Source organism: Telmatherina bonti (assembly GCF_933228915.1).
Source record: "Telmatherina bonti genome assembly, chromosome: 24".
Classification (NCBI taxonomy): Eukaryota; Metazoa; Chordata; class Actinopteri; order Atheriniformes; family Telmatherinidae; genus Telmatherina; species Telmatherina bonti.
Genome location: NC_136633.1, coordinates 29,566,368 through 29,584,730, shown reverse-complemented (window position 1 = coordinate 29,584,730; position 18,363 = coordinate 29,566,368). Strand labels below are relative to the sequence as shown.

Below are 18,363 nucleotides of genomic sequence, written 5' to 3'. Positions count from 1 at the left end.
CATTAAGACAGTGGGCTCCGATGTTAGCAGTCAACATTAAGACAGTGGGCTCCGACGTTAGCAGTTAACATTAAGACAGTGGGCTACGACGTTAGCAGTTAACATTAAGACAGTGGGCTCCAACATTAGCTGTTAACATTAAGACAGTGGTCTCCAACATTAGCAGTTAACATTAAGACAGTGGTCTCCAACATTAGCAGTTAGCATTAAGACAGTGGGCTCCAACGATAGCAGTTAACATTAAGACAGTGGGCTCCGATGTTAGCAGTCAACATTAAGACAGTGGGCTCCGACGTTAGCAGTTAACATTAAGACAGTGGGCTCCAACGTTAGCAGTCAACATTAAGACAGTGGGCTCCGATGTTAGCAGTTAACATTAAGACAGTGGGCTCCAACGTTAGCAGTTAACATTAAAACAGTGGGCTCTGACATTAGCAGTTAACATTAAGACAGTGGGCTCCAACGTTAGCAGTCAACATTAAGACAGTGGGCTCCAACGTTAGCAGTTAACATTAAGACAGTGGGCTCCAACATTAGCAGCTAACATTAAGACAGTGGGCTCCAACGTTAGCAGTTAACATTAAGACAGTGGGCTCCAACATTAGCAGCTAACATTAAGACAGTGGGCTCCAACGTTAGCAGTTAACATTAAGACAGTGGGCTCCAACGTTAGCAGTTAACATTAAGACAGTGGGCTCCAACGTTAGCAGTTAACATTAAGCAGTGGGCTCCAACGTTAGCAGTCAACATTAAGACAGTGGGCTCCAACGTTAGCAGTCAACATTAAGACAGTGGGCTCCAACGTTAGCAGTCAACATTAAGACAGTGGGCTCCAACGTTAGCAGTCAACATTAAGACAGTGGGCTCCAACGTTAGCAGTCAACATTAAGACAGTGGGCTCTGACGTTAGCAGTTAACATTAAGACAGTGGGCTCCAACGTTAGCAGTCAACATTAAGACAGTGGGCTCCAACGTTAGCAGTTAACATTAAGACAGTGGTCTCCGATGTTAGCAGTTAACATTAAGACAGTGGGCTCCAACGATAGCAGTTAACATTAAGACAGTGGGCTCCGATGTTAGCAGTCAACATTAAGACAGTGGGCTCCGACGTTAGCAGTTAACATTAAGACAGTGGGCTCCAACATTAGCTGTTAACATTAAGACAGTGGTCTCCAACATTAGCAGTCAACATTAAGACAGTGGTCTCCAACATTAGCAGTTAACATTAAGACAGTGGGCTCCAACGATAGCAGTTAACATTAAGACAGTGGGCTCCGATGTTAGCATTCAACATTAAGACAGTGGGCTCCGACGTTAGCAGTTAACATTAAGACAGTGGGCTCCAACGTTAGCAGTCAACATTAAGACAGTGGGCTCCGACGTTAGCAGTTAACATTAAGACAGTGGGCTCCAACGTTAGCAGCTAATGTTAAGACGGTGGGCTTCAACATTTAAAGTTAACATTAAGACAGTGGGCTACGACGTTAGCAGTTAACATTAAGACAGTGGGCTCCGACGTTAGCAGTTAACATTAAGACAGTGGGCTCCAATGTTAGCAGTTAACATTAAGACAGAGGGCTCCAACGTTAGCAGTTAACATTAAGACAGTGGGCTCCGATGTTAGCAGTTAACATTAAGACAGTGGGCTCCAACGTTAGCAGTTAACATTAAAACAGTGGGCTCTGACATTAGCAGTTAACATTAAGACAGTGGGCTCCAACGTTAGCAGTCAACATTAAGACAGTGGGCTCCAACGTTAGCAGTTAACATTAAGACAGTGGTCTCCAACATTAGCAGCTAACATTAAGACAATGGGCTCCAACGTTAGCAGTTAACATTAAAACAGTGGGCTCCAACATTAGCAGCTAACATTAAGACAGTGGGCTCCAACGTTAGCAGTTAACATTAAGACAGTGGGCTCCAACATTAGCAGTTAACATTAAGACAGTGGGCTCCGACGTTAGCAGTTAACATTCAGACAGTGGGCTCCAACGTTAGCAGTCAACATTAAGACAGTGGGCTCCAACGTTAGCAGTCAACATTAAGACAGTGGGCTCCAACATTAGCAGTTAACATTAAGACAGTGGGCTCCGACGTTAGCAGTCAACATTAAGACAGTGGGCTCCAACGTTAGCAGTTAACATTAAGACAGTGGGCTCCAACGTTAGCAGTTAACATTAAGACAGTGGTCTCCAACGTTAGCAGTTAACATTAAGACAGTGGTCTCCAACGTTAGCAGTTAACATTAAGACAGTGGGCTCCAACGTTAGCAGTTAACATTAAGACAGTGGGCTCCAACGTTAGCAGTTAACATTAAGACAGTGGGCTCCAACGTTAGCAGTCAACATTAAGACAGTGGGCTCCAACGTTAGCAGTCAACATTAAGACAGTGGGCTCCAACGTTAGCAGTTAACATTAAGACAGTGGGCTCCAACGTTAGCAGTTAACATTAAGACAGTGGGCTCCAACGTTAGCAGTTAACATTAAGACAGTGGGCTCCAACGTTAGCAGTTAACATTAAGACAGTGGGCTCCAACATTAGCAGTTAACATTAAGACAGTGGTCTCCAACATTAGCAGCTAACATTAAGACAATGGGCTCCAACGTTAGCAGTTAACATTAAAACAGTGGGCTCCAACATTAGCAGCTAACATTAAGACAGTGGGCTCCGATGTTAGCAGTCAACATTAAGACAGTGGGCTCCGACGTTAGCAGTTAACATTAAGACAGTGGGCTACGACGTTAGCAGTTAACATTAAGACAGTGGGCTCCAACATTAGCTGTTAACATTAAGACAGTGGTCTCCAACATTAGCAGTTAACATTAAGACAGTGGTCTCCAACATTAGCAGTTAACATTAAGACAGTGGGCTCCAACGATAGCAGTTAACATTAAGACAGTGGGCTCCGATGTTAGCAGTCAACATTAAGACAGTGGGCTCCGACGTTAGCAGTTAACATTAAGACAGTGGGCTCCAACGTTAGCAGTCAACATTAAGACAGTGGGCTCCGACGTTAGCAGTTAACATTAAGACAGTGGGCTCCAACGTTAGCAGCTAATGTTAAGACGGTGGGCTTCAACATTTAAAGTTAACATTAAGACAGTGGGCTACGACGTTAGCAGTTAACATTAAGACAGTGGTCTCCAACATTAGCAGCTAACATTAAGACAGTGGGCTCCAACGTTAGCAGCTAATGTTAAGACGGTGGGCTTCAACATTTAAAGTTAACATTAAGACAGTGGGCTACGACGTTAGCAGTTAACATTAAGACAGTGGTCTCCAACATTAGCAGCTAACATTAAGACAATGGGCTCCAACGTTAGCAGTTAACATTAAAACAGTGGGCTCCAACATTAGCAGCTAACATTAAGACAGTGGGCTCCGATGTTAGCAGTCAACATTAAGACAGTGGGCTCCGACGTTAGCAGTTAACATTAAGACAGTGGGCTACGACGTTAGCAGTTAACATTAAGACAGTGGGCTCCAACATTAGCTGTTAACATTAAGACAGTGGTCTCCAACATTAGCAGTTAACATTAAGACAGTGGTCTCCAACATTAGCAGTTAACATTAAGACAGTGGGCTCCAACGATAGCAGTTAACATTAAGACAGTGGGCTCCGATGTTAGCAGTCAACATTAAGACAGTGGGCTCCGACGTTAGCAGTTAACATTAAGACAGTGGGCTCCAACGTTAGCAGTCAACATTAAGACAGTGGGCTCCAACATTAGCAGTTAACATTAAGACAGTGGGCTCCAACGATAGCAGTTAACATTAAGACAGTGGGCTCCGATGTTAGCAGTCAACATTAAGACAGTGGGCTCCGACGTTAGCAGTTAACATTAAGACAGTGGGCTCCAACGTTAGCAGTCAACATTAAGACAGTGGGCTCCGACGTTAGCAGTTAACATTAAGACAGTGGGCTCCAACGTTAGCAGCTAATGTTAAGACGGTGGGCTTCAACATTTAAAGTTAACATTAAGACAGTAGGCTACGACGTTAGCAGTTAACATTAAAACAGTGGGCTCCGACGTTAGCAGTTAACATTAAGACAGTGGGCTCCAACGTTAGCAGTTAACATTAAGACAGAGGGCTCCAACGTTAGCAGTTAACATTAAGACAGTGGGCTCCGATGTTAGCAGTTAACATTAAGACAGTGGGCTCCAACGTTAGCAGTTAACATTAAAACAGTGGGCTCTGACATTAGCAGTTAACATTAAGACAGTGGGCTCCAACGTTAGCAGTCAACATTAAGACAGTGGGCTCCAACGTTAGCAGTTAACATTAAGACAGTGGTCTCCAACATTAGCAGCTAACATTAAGACAGTGGGCTCCAACGTTAGCAGTTAACATTAAAACAGTGGGCTCCAACATTAGCAGCTAACATTAAGACAGTGGGCTCCAACGTTAGCAGTTAACATTAAGACAGTGGGCTCCAACGTTAGCAGTTAACATTAAGCAGTGGGCTCCAACGTTAGCAGTCAACATTAAGACAGTGGGCTCCAACGTTAGCAGTCAACATTAAGACAGTGGGCTCCAACGTTAGCAGTCAACATTAAGACAGTGGGCTCCAACGTTAGCAGTCAACATTAAGACAGTGGGCTCTGATGTTAGCAGTCAACATTAAGACAGTGGGCTCCAACGTTAGCAGTTAACATTAAGACAGTGGTCTCCAACATTAGCAGCTAACATTAAGACAGTGGGCTCCAACGTTAGCAGTTAACATTAAAACAGTGGGCTCCAACATTAGCAGCTAACATTAAGACAGTGGGCTCCAACGTTAGCAGTTAACATTAAGACAGTGGGCTCCAACGTTAGCAGTTAACATTAAGACAGTGGGCTCCAACGTTAGCAGTTAACATTAAGCAGTGGGCTCCAACGTTAGCAGCCAACATTAAGACAGTGGGCTCCAACGTTAGCAGTCAACATTAAGACAGTGGGCTCCAACGTTAGCAGTCAACATTAAGACAGTGGGCTCCAACGTTAGCAGTCAACATTAAGACAGTGGGCTCCGATGTTAGAAGTCAACATTAAGACAGTGGGCTCTGACGTTAGCAGTTAACATTAAGACAGTGGGCTCCAACGTTAGCAGTCAACATTAAGACAGTGGGCTCCAACGTTAGCAGTTAACATTAAGACAGTGGTCTCCGATGTTAGCAGTTAACATTAAGACAGTGGGCTCCAACGATAGCAGTTAACATTAAGACAGTGGGCTCCGATGTTAGCAGTCAACATTAAGACAGTGGGCTCCGACGTTAGCAGTTAACATTAAGACAGTGGGCTCCGACGTTAGCAGTTAACATTAAGACAGTGGGCTCCATCATTAGCTGTTAACATTAAGACAGTGGGCTCCAACGATAGCAGTTAACATTAAGACAGTGGGCTCCGATGTTAGCAGTCAACATTAAGACAGTGGGCTCCGACGTTAGCAGTTAACATTAAGACAGTGGGCTCCAACGTTAGCAGTCAACATTAAGACAGTGGGCTCCGACGTTAGCAGTTAACATTAAGACAGTGGGCTCCAACGTTAGCAGCTAATGTTAAGACGGTGGGCTTCAACATTTAAAGTTAACATTAAGACAGTGGGCTACGACGTTAGCAGTTAACATTAAGACAGTGGGCTCCGACGTTAGCAGTTAACATTAAGACAGTGGGCTCCAACATTAGCTGTTAACATTAAGACAGTGGGCTCCAACGATAGCAGTCAACATTAAGACAGTGGGCTCCAACGTTAGCAGTTAACATTAAGACAGTGGGCTCCAACGTTAGCAGTTAACATTAAGCAGTGGGCTCCAACGTTAGCAGTCAACATTAAGACAGTGGGCTCCAACGTTAGCAGTCAACATTAAGACAGTGGGCTCCAACGTTAGCAGTCAACATTAAGACAGTGGGCTCCAACGTTAGCAGTCAACATTAAGACAGTGGGCTCTGATGTTAGCAGTCAACATTAAGACAGTGGGCTCCAACGTTAGCAGTTAACATTAAGACAGTGGTCTCCAACATTAGCAGCTAACATTAAGACAGTGGGCTCCAACGTTAGCAGTTAACATTAAAACAGTGGGCTCCAACATTAGCAGCTAACATTAAGACAGTGGGCTCCAACGTTAGCAGTTAACATTAAGACAGTGGGCTCCAACGTTAGCAGTTAACATTAAGACAGTGGGCTCCAACGTTAGCAGTTAACATTAAGCAGTGGGCTCCAACGTTAGCAGCCAACATTAAGACAGTGGGCTCCAACGTTAGCAGTCAACATTAAGACAGTGGGCTCCAACGTTAGCAGTCAACATTAAGACAGTGGGCTCCAACGTTAGCAGTCAACATTAAGACAGTGGGCTCCGATGTTAGAAGTCAACATTAAGACAGTGGGCTCTGACGTTAGCAGTTAACATTAAGACAGTGGGCTCCAACGTTAGCAGTCAACATTAAGACAGTGGGCTCCAACGTTAGCAGTTAACATTAAGACAGTGGTCTCCGATGTTAGCAGTTAACATTAAGACAGTGGGCTCCAACGATAGCAGTTAACATTAAGACAGTGGGCTCCGATGTTAGCAGTCAACATTAAGACAGTGGGCTCCGACGTTAGCAGTTAACATTAAGACAGTGGGCTCCGACGTTAGCAGTTAACATTAAGACAGTGGGCTCCATCATTAGCTGTTAACATTAAGACAGTGGGCTCCAACGATAGCAGTTAACATTAAGACAGTGGGCTCCGATGTTAGCAGTCAACATTAAGACAGTGGGCTCCGACGTTAGCAGTTAACATTAAGACAGTGGGCTCCAACGTTAGCAGTCAACATTAAGACAGTGGGCTCCGACGTTAGCAGTTAACATTAAGACAGTGGGCTCCAACGTTAGCAGCTAATGTTAAGACGGTGGGCTTCAACATTTAAAGTTAACATTAAGACAGTGGGCTACGACGTTAGCAGTTAACATTAAGACAGTGGGCTCCGACGTTAGCAGTTAACATTAAGACAGTGGGCTCCAACATTAGCTGTTAACATTAAGACAGTGGGCTCCAACGATAGCAGTTAACATTAAGACAGTGGGCTCCGATGTTAGCAGTCAACATTAAGACAGTGGGCTCCAACGTTAGCAGCTAATGTTAAGACGGTGGGCTTCAACATTTAAAGTTAACATTAAGACAGTGGGCTACGACGTTAGCAGCTAACATTAAGACAATGGGCTCCAACGTTAGCAGTTAACATTAAAACAGTGGGCTCCAACATTAGCAGCTAACATTAAGACAGTGGGCTCCGATGTTAGCAGTCAACATTAAGACAGTGGGCTCCGACGTTAGCAGTTAACATTAAGACAGTGGGCTACGACGTTAGCAGTTAACATTAAGACAGTGGGCTCCAACATTAGCTGTTAACATTAAGACAGTGGTCTCCAACATTAGCAGTTAACATTAAGACAGTGGTCTCCAACGTTAGCAGTCAACATTAAGACAGTGGGCTCCAACGATAGCAGTTAACATTAAGACAGTGGGCTCCGATGTTAGCAGTCAACATTAAGACAGTGGGCTCCGACGTTAGCAGTTAACATTAAGACAGTGGGCTCCAACGTTAGCAGTCAACATTAAGACAGTGGGCTCCGACGTTAGCAGTTAACATTAAGACAGTGGGCTCCAACGTTAGCAGCTAATGTTAAGACGGTGGGCTTCAACATTTAAAGTTAACATTAAGACAGTGGGCTACGACGTTAGCAGTTAACATTAAAACAGTGGGCTCCGACGTTAGCAGTTAACATTAAGACAGTGGGCTCCAACGTTAGCAGTTAACATTAAGACAGAGGGCTCCAACGTTAGCAGTTAACATTAAGACAGTGGGCTCCGATGTTAGCAGTTAACATTAAGACAGTGGGCTCCAACGTTAGCAGTTAACATTAAAACAGTGGGCTCTGACATTAGCAGTTAACATTAAGACAGTGGGCTCCAACGTTAGCAGTCAACATTAAGACAGTGGGCTCCAACGTTAGCAGTTAACATTAAGACAGTGGTCTCCAACATTAGCAGCTAACATTAAGACAGTGGGCTCCAACGTTAGCAGTTAACATTAAAACAGTGGGCTCCAACATTAGCAGCTAACATTAAGACAGTGGGCTCCAACGTTAGCAGTTAACATTAAGACAGTGGGCTCCAACGTTAGCAGTTAACATTAAGACAGTGGGCTCCAACGTTAGCAGTTAACATTAAGCAGTGGGCTCCAACGTTAGCAGTCAACATTAAGACAGTGGGCTCCAACGTTAGCAGTCAACATTAAGACAGTGGGCTCCAACGTTAGCAGTCAACATTAAGACAGTGGGCTCCAACGTTAGCAGTCAACATTAAGACAGTGGGCTCTGATGTTAGCAGTCAACATTAAGACAGTGGGCTCCAACGTTAGCAGTTAACATTAAGACAGTGGTCTCCAACATTAGCAGCTAACATTAAGACAGTGGGCTCCAACGTTAGCAGTTAACATTAAAACAGTGGGCTCCAACATTAGCAGCTAACATTAAGACAGTGGGCTCCAACGTTAGCAGTTAACATTAAGACAGTGGGCTCCAACGTTAGCAGTTAACATTAAGACAGTGGGCTCCAACGTTAGCAGTTAACATTAAGCAGTGGGCTCCAACGTTAGCAGCCAACATTAAGACAGTGGGCTCCAACGTTAGCAGTCAACATTAAGACAGTGGGCTCCAACGTTAGCAGTCAACATTAAGACAGTGGGCTCCAACGTTAGCAGTCAACATTAAGACAGTGGGCTCCGATGTTAGAAGTCAACATTAAGACAGTGGGCTCTGACGTTAGCAGTTAACATTAAGACAGTGGGCTCCAACGTTAGCAGTCAACATTAAGACAGTGGGCTCCAACGTTAGCAGTTAACATTAAGACAGTGGTCTCCGATGTTAGCAGTTAACATTAAGACAGTGGGCTCCAACGATAGCAGTTAACATTAAGACAGTGGGCTCCGATGTTAGCAGTCAACATTAAGACAGTGGGCTCCGACGTTAGCAGTTAACATTAAGACAGTGGGCTCCGACGTTAGCAGTTAACATTAAGACAGTGGGCTCCAACATTAGCTGTTAACATTAAGACAGTGGGCTCCAACGATAGCAGTTAACATTAAGACAGTGGGCTCCGATGTTAGCAGTCAACATTAAGACAGTGGGCTCCGACGTTAGCAGTTAACATTAAGACAGTGGGCTCCAACGTTAGCAGTCAACATTAAGACAGTGGGCTCCGACGTTAGCAGTTAACATTAAGACAGTGGGCTCCAACGTTAGCAGCTAATGTTAAGACGGTGGGCTTCAACATTTAAAGTTAACATTAAGACAGTGGGCTACGACGTTAGCAGTTAACATTAAGACAGTGGGCTCCGACGTTAGCAGTTAACATTAAGACAGTGGGCTCCAACGTTAGCAGTTAACATTAAGACAGAGGGCTCCAACGTTAGCAGTTAACATTAAGACAGTGGGCTCCGATGTTAGCAGTTAACATTAAGACAGTGGGCTCCAACGTTAGCAGTTAACATTAAAACAGTGGGCTCTGACATTAGCAGTTAACATTAAGACAGTGGGCTCCAACGTTAGCAGTCAACATTAAGACAGTGGGCTCCAACGTTAGCAGTCAACATTAAGACAGTGGGCTCCAACGTTAGCAGTCAACATTAAGACAGTGGGCTCCAACGTTAGCAGTTAACATTAAGACAGTGGTCTCCAACATTAGCAGCTAACATTAAGACAATGGGCTCCAACGTTAGCAGTTAACATTAAAACAGTGGGCTCCAACATTAGCAGCTAACATTAAGACAGTGGGCTCCGACGTTAGCAGTTAACATTAAGACAGTGGGCTCCAACGTTAGCAGTTAACATTAAGACAGTGGGCTTTTTTCATGAATGTTCACAAAAACAGATGTTGATTCATTTCATTAATGTTTTGCAGAACCGATTATTGAGTTGTCAGCGTTCAGGATAGTTTAACCAGACCAACTCAACTTATATAACAGGGATCCTGACTGTTTTGTTTTTTAGTTGAGCTGTAAATGAGACACGTTTTCCATCATCTACTGGCGCGTGTGTGTTTCAGCCTGCAGTAATAAAATGATCTGATCAGGCGGCGTAGTTTCATGACTCAGCAAACGGAAAATCTGTGTCATGCGTAGAGAAAAGAAAACAAGGCTGTAAGAAACGTTTAGTGGAAAGTCAGAGGTCTTCATGCAATCTGTTGTGCAACCAGGAGGAATTCACCCATTTAAAAGGATTTTATCAGAATTATTGTACTGTCTACTTGCTACCTGTTGTGGCAATTTTGTTACAAACCACTTTTTTTATATGTTCATGTAACAGAGTTATTCTATTTATTTACTTTTATTGATTTTTTTAAAAAGATTTTTCATTTCTACTTATGAATTTGTTTTATTTATTGTAAATTTTCATATTTACAATATATTTTTCATTTACCCTTATTTGTTTTTTAAAATGTACTTATAATGTACTGTATGTATTTTCTTTTCACATTTTTGTTTATTTTGTTTTGTTTATTTTTACATGTTTGTTTATATATTTATTTTTTGCCTTGTATGCTTTATATAACAGAATAAATTTAGGCTTTTAGGGGTTAATCTACGTGTTTTCATTAACAGATCTGTGGTATCAGATGTTTTTGCCTCCAGAATTCGATGAATCCAAAAAGTACCCTTTGCTGATTGACGTGTAAGACTTTGCATTTTTAATCATATTTAATTCAACAAATAAACCACTTCTTTATCTGACTGGACATGTTCGACTCTGAAGATATGCAGGTCCCTGCAGCCAGAAAGTGGACTTCAGATACCGGGTCAGCTGGTCCACCTACCTGGCCAGCACTGAGGGAATCATCGTCGCCAGCTTTGATGGCAGGGGAAGCGGTTACCAGGGCGACGAGCTAATGTTTGAAATCTACAAACGTCTGGGAACCTATGAGGTGGAAGATCAGATAATAGCAACAAGGTGAGAGGAGCAGTTTGGACAAATCAGCACGACCCCCCCCCCCCCCCCCCCCCCCCCACACACACACACACACACACACAACCCCTACCAGGAAAACTCACCAGAACTGGATTTGACTAGTTTCTTTGTGATTAGGTTTTTGACCAACTGTTTCCTGATGCGTCATAAAATATTTATCCTTTTTCTTAAAGGGAATTCATCAAAATGGGCTTCATAGACCGGGAAAGAGTTGCTATTTGGGGATGGGTGAGTAGAAATGATTAAAAAAAATTTTTTTAAAAAGTCAATAAAGATGTGCTGAAGATGTCGTTCAAAGGTCATGAAATGTGAAGACGAGTTAATGTTTGACCAGCCGTTTCTCTTCCTCAGTCGTACGGAGGATACGTCACCTCCATGGTTCTGGGTTCTGGCAGTGGAGTTTTCAAATGTGGGATGGCGGTCGCTCCAGTATCCAAATGGGAGTTTTATGGTATCATCCTTTAACTCGATAGGCCTGTTTCCATGGACACCAAAAAAAACAGCATAATCCCATTATCTTTAAAGAGATAACTGCTGGGGTATAATGACACAGTTATCTACATCAATATGATTATCGTGTGGTCAATGAGCCAATGATATCAATCCAACTTGCAAAAATCCATACAATCACCATTTATCAGTCACACTTTTATTTTGAAAACTGACATTTTGAGTTATTGTTTATTATTAATCTGTCTTCAGTATGAGAAATAATTTTGTTACTTACATTAATTCCAATATCTGATCTCAGGAATAAAAATGTTTGATGATGTTTTTGTTGCTTTACCTGTAAGATAGTTTCATATTGTTCGGTCCTAACTTGAATTGAAATTGGATCGTGACTGAATTTCTGACACTGGCTAACACTGAATCAGTGTACATTTTTTTTTCGAATTTCACCGAGCATGTTTTGATTGGTCGTAGAAATGAAGGAACGACAATTTCTCTGAAAAAGAAAAGTGATCCTTCATATGTTTCATTAGCTACGTTTACACAGAAATTTTGATTCGATCAAACTTTGAAGCAAAAAAAAGCATCATTCAAACATGTCAGCTGCTCTCTTACATTAGCAACTAATGCTAAAACCACAGATCTCTCACATGAGCAGCTAACACTAAGACCACAGGCTCTTATATTAGCAGCTAATGCTAAGGTAGCAGCCTTACCATCCATCCATTCATCTACTACCGCTTATCCGGGGTCGGGTCGCGGGGGCAGCAGCCTAAGCAGGGAAGCCCAGACTTCCCTCTCCCCAGTCACATTTGCCAACTCTGCGGGGGGGATCCCGAGGCGTTCCCAGGCCAGCCGAGGGATATAATCCCTCCAGCGTGTCCTGGGTCTTCCCCGGGGTCTCCTCCCAGAGGGACGTGCCTGGAACACCTCACCAGGGAGGCGTCCAGGAGGCATCCTGACCAGATGCCCGAGCCACCTCAACTGGTTCCTCTCGATGCGGAGGAGCAGCGGCTCTACTCTGATCTCCTCCCGGATGATCGAGCTCCTCACCCTATCTCTAAGGGAGAGCCCGGCCACCCTGCGGAGGAAACTCATTTCAGCCGCCTGTATACGAGATCTCGTTCTTTCAGTCACGACCCACAGCTCATGACCATAGGTGAGGGTAGGAACGTAGATCGACTGGTAAATGGAGAGCTTCGCCTTCTGGCTCAGCTCCTTCTTCACCATGACAGACCGGCGCAGAGTCCGCATTACTGCAGACGCCGCACCGATCCGTCTGTCGATCTCACGCTCCATCCTTCCCTCACTCGTGAACAAGACCCCGAGATATTTAAACTCCTCCACTTGAGGCAGGACCTGACTCCCAACCCGGAGAGGGCAATCCACCCTATTCCGGCTGAGGACCATGGTCTCAGATTTGGAGGTGCTGATTCCCATCCCAGCCGCTTCACACTCGGCCACAAATCGCTCAAGTGAGAGCTGGAGATCACGACCAGATGAAGCCAACAGGACCACGTCATCTGCAAAAAGCAGGGACCCAATCCTGAGGCCACCAAGTCGGATCCCCTCAACACCTCGGCTGCACCTAGAAATTCTGTCCATATAAGTTATGAACAGAATCGGTGATAAAGGGCAGCCTTGGCGGAGTCCAACCCTCACCGGAAACGAATCCGACTTACTACCGGCAATGTGGACCAAGCTCTGACACCTGTCGTACAGGGACCGGACAGCCCGTACAAGGGGGTGCGGTTCCCCATACTCCCGGAGTACCCCCCACAGGAGCCCCCGGGGGACACGGTCGAATGCCTTCTCCAGGTCCACAAAGCACATGTAGACTGGTTGGGCAAACTCCCATGCCCCCTCCAGGACCCCAAAGAGGGTATAGAGCTGGTCCACTGTTCCACGACCAGGATGAAAACCACACTGCTCCTCCTCAATCCAAGATTCGACTATCCGGCGGACCCTCCTCTCCAGGACCCCTAAATATAGACCTTACCAGGGAGGCTGAGGAGTGTGATTCCCCTGTAATTGGAACACACCCTCCGGTCCCCCTTCTGCTTGGATCTTAAATATCCTAGCAGCTATGTTGTCGGGGGCGTTATGCCCCTGGTAGGGTCACCCATGGCAAACAGGTGTCTAGGGGAGGGACCAGACTAAGTACGGCTCAAAGACCTCTATGATGACAACAAACCTGGGCATAAATGTTCCCTTGCCCGGACGCGGGTTACCGGGACCCCCCCTCTGGAGCCAGGCCTGGAGGTGGGGTACGAGAGCGAGCATCTGGTGGACCTTCTTCCACTCTGGAGTTGCTCATGGTGAGAGGCGCCGAGCAGGTGTGGGCATTCTCATCAGCCCCCAGCTTGGTGCCTGCACGTTGGGGTTTACCCCGGTGGATGAAAGGGTAGTTTCCCTCTGCCTTTGGGTGGGGGACAGTGAGACCTGGAGGGGAGTGATTGGGAGCCCCCCGCCCCGAACCCAAATGGTGTTTTGTTATTGGACTTCTGTGCTCGTCATGGATTGTCTATAACGAACACCATGTTCTAACATAAGAGTGTCCATATGTACACCTGGCATCAGGACTCCCTGGGCCGCAGTTCGATGATCGATTTTGTAGTCGTATCGTTGGACCTGCGGCCACATGCCTTGGACACTCAGGTGAAGAGGGGGGCGGAGCTTCAACTGATCACCACCTGGTGGTGAGTTGGCTCAGATGGTGGGGGAGGAAGCCGGTCTGATCTGGCAGGCCCAAACGTGGTGTGAGGGTCTGCTGGGAACGTCTGGCTGAGTCCCCCGTCAGAGCGAGCTTCAACTCCCACCTTCAGCAGAGCTTCAACCATGTCCCGAGTGAGGCGGGGGACATTGAGTCTGAATGGGCTGTGTTCCGTGCCTCTATTGCTGAGGCGGCCAGCCGGAGCTGTGGCTGTAAGGTCGTTGGTGCCTGTCGTTGCGGTAATCCCAGGACTCGTTGGTGGACACCAGCAGTGAGGGATGCCGTCAAGCTGAAGAAGGAGTCCTATCGGGCCTTCTTGGCCTGTGGGACTCTGGAGGCAGCTGATGGGTACCGGCGGGCTAAGCGGCATGCGGCTTCGACTGTTGCCGAGGCAAAAACTCGGGCATGGGAGGAGTTCGGCGAGGCCATGGAGAAAGACTTCCGGACGGCTTCGAGGAGATTCTGGTCCACCATCCGGCGGCTCAGGAGGGGGAAGCAGTGCTCCATCAATACTGTGTACAGTGGAGATGGGGAGCTGCTGACCTCAACTCAGGACGTTGTGTGTCGGTGGAGGGAATACTTCGAAGACCTCCTCAATCCTACCAACACGTCTTCCCATGAGGGAGCAGAGCTGGTGGACTCAGGGGTGGACTCTCCTATCTCCGGGGCTGAAGTCGCTGAGGTGGTCAAAAAGCTCCTTGGCGGCAAGGCCCCGGGGGTGGATGAGATCCGCCCGGAGTTCCTTAAGGCTCTGGATGCTGTGGGGCTGTCCTGGCTGACACGCCTCTGCAGCATCGCGTGGACATCGGGGGCAGTACCGCTGGATTGGCAGACTGGGGTGGTGGTCCCCCTTTTTAAGAAGGGGGCAGCAGCCTCACATTAGCAGCTAATGCTAAGGCAGCAATCTCTCCCAGTATTAGAAAGCACATATGTTCTCCAAAATTAATCCGATAATGGAATGCCAACAATTTTTGACATATCGTATTTCAGAAGTAGACTACCACAGTAATCAGATTATTCCAAAGATCTGGTTTTGATCATTTCAGTGCTTTGATTTTCTAGACCAGTCAACTTTCCAGTGTACTTTCTGAACATTGCATTAAAATATCGGCTTCATTGGCTCATTTCAGATTCAATCTACACGGAGCGCTACATGATGCAGCCTTCGGAGAATCCCGACGCCTACGCTGTAAGGTTCACACTATTATCAGAACATTTCTTCATTATTGTTCCGTTTCTTTACTGTCGATGTGGCTGTTTGCAGAATTCCACAGTAATGGCCAGGGCCAAGAACTTCCAATCGGTTCAGTATCTTCTGGTTCATGGAACGGCTGACGGTGAGTTCCGTAAAGATTTGAACTTCCCTGTCATCGGATCAAACTTTTCTGTTGAACTTTACTTCTTATTTTGTAGACAATGTTCATTTCCAGCAGGCAGCTGAGATCTCAGAGGCTTTGGTGAAGGAACAGGTGGACTTCGAGGCCATGGTGAGTCATCTAGACCAGAGGTGTCCAGCTCCGGTCCTCGAGGGCCATAATCCTGCAAGTTTTCTATGTATCCCTGCTCAGACAGACCTGATTCAAATTAATTAGTAGTGGAGCTTAATCAGTTGTGCACGTCATTGGCTGTTTGATCCATTTAGTGGAAGCTAGATGTGTTGGAACAGGAATACATGGGAAACCTGCAGGACAGCGGCCCTCGAGGACCGACTTTGGACACCCCTGGTCTAGACAATCCATAGTATGAATTAAAGGAGTGATGTGTTTTCATTTCTAATATCCAGAAGTCAACTTTAAGATTTCAATCTGCCAATTTAAAATCTTACAAATTCCCACAATGTTGCGTTAAGTAATAATTACAATCCTCCATTTAACATAAAACTACTCGTAAACCATTTAAGTCTCTTAAATAAAATAACGTGTTCTCTCAGTGAAGCCTTTCTAGCTCCTCATGTACATAACAGCTGCTGCCATTTTTACTACGGTGTTTCTGAAGGGACAAAACTCTGTATGTTAAAGGAGAACCGGCGTAGACAGCAAACATGTGTTCCACAACCTCAACTCTACAGTCTGAATATCCAGGTCACAAGTTTAAATACCTGGCTGGAACTATGACCTCTGACCTTACTACATTTTTCATTCTTGAGTCAACAAGAACAAAAACAAAGTTTCAGCTTTTTGCAGAGTATTTAACAAGTTTCAAGATCGGGGGGGGGGGGTTTGATTCGCTGGAGAGGTGGAGCTGGGTGTCTCCGCCAAGCTGTGAAAATGAATATTATACGGAAAATATTACCAAGAGGTTGATGTGGTGCATTTTTCCACCAATAGGAAAGGAGGTTTTTTGTTTTTTATTTATTTTCTTTCTTGGAGCATTTTCCATAGAATCGGCCATCTTTACGGTTTCATCTTGCTACAAACGTTTGACGGAGACGCTACATGTTGCTGCGACAACATCTTAAACTCACCTCAGTCCTTACGATGCTCGTGGTTGTCATGGAGACGGTTGAAATTAAAAAGGACGTTTAATGTTTGCATCCATCAGCAGACACAAATCTGAAAAGATTTCACCGTTTGTCACTTAAAACATCAGAAATCCTCCATTTTCTTCTTCTGTTCAAACAATTCAGTCGTTAATGAAATCAGAACTTTTTTACTTTCAGATTAAATTAAGTTTTTTATTTCTTCTACTTCGATGTTTCTTATTGTTTTATCACATTTAGTAAATTTTGATCCCTACTTGTGATGTTCTTCCAGTGGTACACGGACAAGGATCATGGGCTCGACGGCTCAGCCAATCAGCACGTCTATACCCACATGAGCCACTTCCTGCAGCGCTGCTTCGCATGAAATCCACTTCATCAGCAAAATAATTCCCTCAACAAATCTCTGGTGTGAATAACAGATTATTGTTATTCTAAACGCTTTCATCTTCATTCTGGGTCAAAGTTGAATGAAAACAAGCCAAACTACATGTTTGTGTCTTTTATGAAGAAAAATATTTTCACAAAATCTACATACTGTTTATTTTACATAGTTTGTAAATTTATATTTAAAAATGCCATAACCAACAAAGAAATGTATGTATGGACCTGAAAGTTAAAATGTCACCAAAATTATGTGAAGAATTTTGCACTAAAATACAATTTTTTACATTTTTAAAAATTAAAGATTGTTTGCTGTTTATATTGATTGAGTGATTGATAAATAGAACTTTTTGGCACATATTTTGACTTTATGAGATTATTTTGATTTTGATGTAAATAAAAAAATATTCTAAATGCATTTCACTCTTTTTTTCCCCCATTTTTTAGTCAAAAGTTTAATGAAAAAGTTTTTTTCTGTCTGTTAAATTTCTTCATAAAGAAAAGCTGAAAATTAGAACAGGAATGTTTAGTCTTTAAATTTACATCAAAATACAATTCATTTCATGCAGTGTGTAAATTTGATATGTAATGTGCCTTACACAGAATAAAAATGACTGTATTGAATGATTTGTTAATTATCTACCGGAACTGTTTATTGTTTACATGTTTACTTTGTGTAATTAATAAAAACTTTCAGCGTGTACTGTTGACTTTATCAGAACTCATGTTGGTTTGTAGGGCAGACATTTACGGACATAAATAAAGTTTGGCCACATTACAAAATCAATAAAATGGATAAATATTGGATATTTTAAGATGATCTGAACTGATCTCCAACATGACGATGTATTCTCTGAACTCCAACGGCCTCCAGTCACCAGAAGCTCAGCGGTCTAAAACCCGACAGTAACGCGTTCGAGCGTCGACTGAACGGTAAATCGTCCGGCGGCCATCCTGCATGTTCACACAGAAAATCTCTCCAAATCTTCATTAGAATCAAAATTAAGGTGTTTTTAATGGATTATGCCACAGAACCAGTTTGCCAAAGTTCAGCTTCTGACAGAACCGTCATGTTTCTGGACCAGTGATGAAAAATATTCCAAATTAAAAAAAAAGAAGAAAATTTCAGAAACGTTATAAAGTTTAGGAACTCTGTTTATGCAGAGGAAATTAACGTGTTTATTTCACAGATTTCACAGGTCTCGGGGGTACTGCCGGCGCGCCTCTTGCCTTTGTGTGGGCGGGGCCACAGTGTGTGGGCGGGGCCACATTGGCATGATCTTCTCTGAACACGTTCCACTCTGCATGTTCTGCATGTGTCACAGTCACCGAGACGTCTGCAGGTTT

The 18,363-nt window shown here is 44.4% G+C and overlaps 1 protein-coding gene across 1 annotated transcript in view; it reads left to right on the top strand.

Moving 5' to 3' along the window:
- Positions 1-17,365, top strand: part of LOC306773925 (dipeptidyl peptidase 4-like) — a 46,816-nt gene extending 29,451 nt beyond the window's left edge. The window contains exons 19-26 of the mRNA XM_079263870.1: positions 10,627-10,696; positions 10,778-10,972; positions 11,164-11,218; positions 11,342-11,441; positions 15,284-15,342; positions 15,418-15,490; positions 15,567-15,640; positions 16,907-17,365. Coding sequence (XP_079119996.1) covers positions 10,627-10,696; positions 10,778-10,972; positions 11,164-11,218; positions 11,342-11,441; positions 15,284-15,342; positions 15,418-15,490; positions 15,567-15,640; positions 16,907-16,999 — 719 coding nt within the window. The 3' untranslated portion in view covers positions 17,000-17,365. The remainder of the gene's footprint in view (positions 1-10,626; positions 10,697-10,777; positions 10,973-11,163; positions 11,219-11,341; positions 11,442-15,283; positions 15,343-15,417; positions 15,491-15,566; positions 15,641-16,906) is intronic.
- The last annotated feature ends 998 nt before the right edge of the window (positions 17,366-18,363 follow it).